Source organism: Procambarus clarkii, chromosome 42 (assembly GCF_040958095.1).
Source record: "Procambarus clarkii isolate CNS0578487 chromosome 42, FALCON_Pclarkii_2.0, whole genome shotgun sequence".
Classification (NCBI taxonomy): Eukaryota; Metazoa; Arthropoda; class Malacostraca; order Decapoda; family Cambaridae; genus Procambarus; species Procambarus clarkii.
This window is the reverse complement of record NC_091191.1, coordinates 15,472,113-15,477,837: the sequence shown is the minus strand read 5'-3', so window position 1 is coordinate 15,477,837 and position 5,725 is coordinate 15,472,113. Positions and strand designations below refer to the sequence as shown.

The 5,725-nt window shown below is 46.0% G+C and overlaps 1 protein-coding gene across 1 annotated transcript; it reads left to right on the top strand.

Annotated features, from left to right (window-relative positions):
- Positions 1 to 738: 738 nt before the first annotated feature.
- On the top strand, positions 739 to 3,081 carry LOC138373412 (autotransporter adhesin BpaC-like). The gene is made up of 4 exons (XM_069339608.1): positions 739 to 815; positions 1,279 to 1,676; positions 1,718 to 2,263; positions 2,432 to 3,081. Exons 1-4 carry the CDS (start codon positions 739 to 741, stop codon positions 3,079 to 3,081), a joined length of 1,671 nt encoding a protein of 556 aa, XP_069195709.1.
- Positions 3,082 to 5,725: the final 2,644 nt, after the last annotated feature.

The window sequence follows — 5,725 nt, the reverse complement described above, 5'->3', positions numbered from 1 at the left end:
TGGCTCTCTGACTCTTGAAGAGTTTCATCACCCAAATGATACCGTGTATCTGGCCTCTTGCTCCCTACGTCTATCTTCATTACATTACATTTGCCTGGGTTAAACTCTAACAACCATTTGTTCGACCATTCCTTCAGTTTGTCTAGGTCTTCTTGAAGCCTCAAGCAGTCCTCCTGTCCAGTGTGTGTGTGTGTATGTGTGTGTGTGTGTGTGTGTGTGCGCGTGTGTGTGTGTGTGTGTGTGTGTGTGTGTGTGTGTGTGTGTGTGTGTGTGTGTGTGTGTGTGTGTGCGTGTGTGTGTGTGAAAGAGAGAGAGGGGGGGGGGGGGATAACGTGGATATCAGCTCAACAACTCGGGATTACGGCCGGTAATGACCAGGTGTGGAGCCTTACTCAGGGGGACAACCGTCGCCATATGTATATGGTTTATTCCCCACGTTTATAGTTAGTCGCCACTCCATTTATTACTGCTTATTCTGTACATAAAGTGTTGTAGGTACCTGTCCTTATGCAAGGTCAGTTGTCGATACTGGTTCCATTGCCGAAGGTTATGGGTCCATTGTCGAAGGTTATGGGTCCATTGTCGAAGGTTATGGGTCCATTGTCGAAGGTCATGGGTCCATTGTCGAAGGTTATGGGTCCATTGCCGAAGGTTATGGGTCCATTGCCGAAGGTTATGGGTCCATTGCCGAAGGTTATGGGTCCATTGCCGAAGGTTATGGGTCCATTGTCGAAGGTTATGGGTCCATTGTCGAAGGTTATGGGTCTATTGTCGAAGGTTATGGGTCCATTGTCGAAGGTTATGGGTCCATTGATGTAGGTTATGGGTCATTGTCGAAGGTTATGGGTCCATTGTCGAAGGTTATGGGTCCATTGTCGAAGGTTATGGGTACATTGTCGAAGGTTATGGGTCCATTGATGTAGGTTATGGGTCATTGTCGAAGGTTATAGGTCCATTGTCGAAGGTTACGGGTCCATTGTCGAAGGTTATGGGTCCATTGCCGAAGGTTATGGGTCCATTGCCGAAGGTTATGGGTCCATTGCAGAAGGTTATGGGTCCATTGCCGAAGGTTATGGGTCCATTGTCGAAAGTTATGGGTCCATTGTCGAAGGTTATGGGTCCATTGTCGAAGGTTATGGGTCCATTGTCGAAGGTTATGGGTCCATTGATGTAGGGTATGGGTCATTGTCGAAGGTTATGGGTCCATTGTCGAAGGTTATGGGTCCATTGTCGAAGGTTATGGGTACATTGTCGAAGGTTATGGGTCCATTGATGTAGGTTATGGGTCATTGTCGAAGATTATGGGTCCATTGTCGAAGGTTATGGGTCCATTGTCGAAGGCTATGCGTCCATTGTCGAAGGTTATGGGTCCATTGTCGAAGGTTATGCATCCATTGTCGAAGGTTATGGGTCCATTGTCGAGTGGTATGGATCCATAGTCGATGGTTATGGGTTCAATGTCGAAGGTTATGGGTCCATTGTCGAAGGCTATGCGTCCATTATCGAAGGTTATGGGTCCTTTGTCGTAGGTTATGGGTCCATTGTCGAAGGTTATGGGTCCATTGTCGAAGGTTATGGGTCCATTGATGTAGGTTATGGGTCATTGTCGAAGGTTATGGGTCCATTGTCGAAGGTTATGGGTCCATTGTCGAAAGGTTATGGGTACATTGTCGAAGGTTATGGGTCCATTGATGTAGGTTATGGGTCATTGTCGAAGGTTATGGGTCCATTGTCGAAGGTTATGGGTCCATTGTCGATGGTTATGCGTCCATTGTCGAAGGTTATGGGTCCATTGTCGATGGTTATGCGTCCATTGTCGAAGGTTATATGTCCATTGGCGAATGGTATGGATCCATAGTCGATGGTTATGGGTTTATTGTCGAAGGTTATGGGTCCATTGTCGAAGGCTATGCGTCCATTGTCGAAGGTTATGGGTCCATTGTCGTAGGTTATGGGTCCTTTGTCGAAGGTTATGCGTCCATTGTCGAATGGTATGGATCCATAGTCGATGGTTATGGGTTCATTGTCGAAGGTTATGGGTCCATTGTCGAAGGTTATGGGTCCATTGTCGAAGGTTATGGGTCCATTGTCGTAGGTTATGGGTCCATTGTTGAAGGTTATAGGTCCATTATCGGAGGTTATGGGTCCATTGTCGAAGGTTATGGGTCCATTGTCGAAGGTTATGGGTCCATTGTCGAAGGTTATGGGTCCATTGTCAAAGGTTATTGGTCCATTATGGAAGGTTATGGTTCCATTGTCGAAGGTTATGGGTCTATTGTCGCAGTTTATTGGTCCATTGTCAAAGGGTATGGGTCCATTTTCGAGGGTTATGGGTCCATTGTCGTAGGTTATGGGTCCATTGTCGAAGGTTATGGGTCCATTGTCGTAGTTTATGGGTCCATTGTCGAAGGTTATGGGTCCATTGTCGTAGGTTATGGGTCCATTGTTGAAGGTTATGGGTCCATTGTAGAAAGTTATGGGTCCATTGTCGTAGGATATTGGTCCATTGTTGAAGGTTATGGGTCCATTGTCGAAAGTTATGGGTCCATTGTCGTAGGTTATGGATCAATTGTCGAGGGTTATGGGTCCATTGTCGAAGGTTATGGGTCCATTGTCGAAAGTTATGGGTCCATTGTCGAAGGTTATGGGTCCATTGTCAAAGGTTATTGGTCCATTATGGAAGGTTATGGGTCCATTGTCAAAGGTTATGGGTCCATTGTCAAAGGTTATGGGTCCATTGTCAAAGGTTATGGGTCCATTGTCAAAGGTTATGGGTCCATTGTCGAAGGTTATCTGTCCGTTGTCGAAAGTTATGGGTCCATTGTCGAAGGTTATGGGTCCATTGTCAAAGGTTATTGGTCCATTATGGAAGGTTATGGGTCCATTGTTAAAGGTTATGGGTCCATTGTCGAAGGTTATGGGTCCATTGTCGAAGGTTATGGGTCCATTGTCGAAGGTTATGGGTCCATTGATGTAGGTTATGGGTCATTGTCGAAGGTTATGGGTCCATTGTCGAAGGTTATGGGTCCATTGTCGAAGGTTATGGGTGCATTGTCGAAGGTTATGGGTCCATTGATGTAGGTTATGGGTCATTGTCGAAGATTATGGGTCCATTGTCGAAGGTTATGGGTCCATTGTCGAAGGCTATGCGTCCATTGTCGAAGGTTATCGGTCCATTGTCGAAGGTTATGCATCCATTGTCGAAGGTTATGGGTCCATTGTCGAGTGGTATGGATCCATAGTCGATGGTTATGGGTTCAATGTCGAAGGTTATGGGTCCATTGTCGAAGGCTATGCGTCCATTATCGAAGGTTATGGGTCCTTTGTCGTAGGTTATGGGTCCATTGTCGAAGGTTATGGGTCCATTGTCGAAGGTTATGGGTCCATTGATGTAGGTTATGGGTCATTGTCGAAGGTTATGGGTCCATTGTCGAAGGTTATGGGTCCATTGTCGAAAGGTTATGGGTACATTGTCGAAGGTTATGGGTCCATTGATGTAGGTTATGGGTCATTGTCGAAGGTTATGGGTCCATTGTCGAAGGTTATGGGTCCATTGTCGATGGTTATGCGTCCATTGTCGAAGGTTATGGGTCCATTGTCGATGGTTATGCGTCCATTGTCGAAGGTTATGTGTCCATTGGCGAATGGCATGGATCCATAGTCGATGGTTATGGGTTCATTGTCGAAGGTTATGGGTCCATTGTCGAAGGCTATGCGTCCATTGTCGAAGGTTATGGGTCCATTGTCGTAGGTTATGGGTCCTTTGTCGAAGGTTATGCGTCCATTGTCGAATGGTATGGATCCATAGTCGATGGTTATGGGTTCATTGTCGAAGGTTATGGGTCCATTGTCGAAGGTTATGGGTCCATTGTCGTAGGTTATGGGTCCATTGTTGAAGGTTATGGGTCCATTATCGGAGGTTATGGGTCCATTGTTGAAGGTTATGGGTCCATTGTCGAAAGTTATGGGTCCATTGTCGTAGGATATTGGTCCATTGTTGAAGGTTATGGGTCCATTGTCGAAAGTTATGGGTCCATTGTCGTAGGTTATGGATCCATTGTCGAGGGTTATGGGTCCATTGTCGAAGGTTATGGGTCCATTGTCGAAAGTTATGGGTCCATTGTCGAAGGTTATGGGTCCATTGTCAAAGGTTATTGGTCCATTATGGAAGGTTATGGGTCCATTGTCAAAGGTTATGGGTCCATTGTCAAAGGTTATGGGTCCATTGTCAAAGGTTGTGGGTCCATTGTCAAAGGTTATGGGTCCATTGTCGAAGGTTATCTTTGACAATGGACCCATAACCTTTGACAATGGACCCATAACCTTCCATAATGGACCAATAACCTTCGACAATGGACCCATAACCTTCGACAATGGACCCATAACTTTCGACAATGGACCCATAACCTTCGACAATGGACCCATAACCCTCGACAATGGACCCATAACTTTCGACAACGGACAGATAACCTTCGACAATGGACCCATAACCTTTGACAATGGACCCATAACCTATGACAATGGACCCATAACCTTTGACAATGGACCCATAACCTTTGACAATGGACCCATAACCTTTGACAATGGACCCATAACCTTCCATAATGGACCAATAACCTTTGACAATGGACCCATAACCTTCGAAAATGGACCCATAACTTTCGACAATGGACCCATAACCTTCGACAATGGACCCATAACCCTCGACAATGGACCCATAACCTACGACAATGGACCCATAACTTTCGACAATGGACCCATAACCTTCAACAATGGACCCATAACCTACGACAATGGACCCATAACTTTCGACAATGGACCCATAACCTACGACAATGGACCCATAACCTTCGACAATGGACCCATAAACTACAACTACGACAATGGACCCATAACCTTCGACAATGGACCCATAACCTACGACAATGGACCCATAACCCTCGACAATGGACCCATAACCTTCGACAATGGACCAATAAACTGCGAAAATGGACCCATAACCTTCGACAATGGACCCATAACCTTCCATAATGGACCAATAACCTTTGACAATGGACCCATAACCTTCGACAATGGACCCATAACCTTCGACAATGGACCCATAACCTTCGACAATGGACCCATAACCTCCGGCAATGGACCCATAACCTTCAACAATGGACCCATAACCTACGACAATGGACCCATAACCTTCGACAATGGACCCATAACCTTCGACAATGAACCCATAACCATCGACTATGGATCCATACCATTCGACAATGGACGCATAACCTTCGACAATGGACCCATAACCTACGACAATGGACCCATAACCTTCGACAATGGACGCATAGCCTTCGACAATGGACCCATAACCTTCGACAATGAACCCATAACCATCGACTATGGATCCATACCATTCGCCAGTGGACCCATAACCTTCGACAATGGACGCATAACCTTCGACAATGGACACATAACCTTCGACAATTGACGCATAGCCTTCGACAATGGACCCATAACCTTCGACAATGGACCCATAACCTTCGACAATGACCCATAACCTACATCAATGGACCCATAACCTTCGACAATGTACCCATAACCTTCGACAATGGACCCATAACCTTCGACAATGGACCCATAACCTTCGACAATGACCCATAACCTACATCAATGGACCCATAACCTTCGACAATGGACCCATAACCTTCGACAATGGACCCATAACCTTCGACAATGG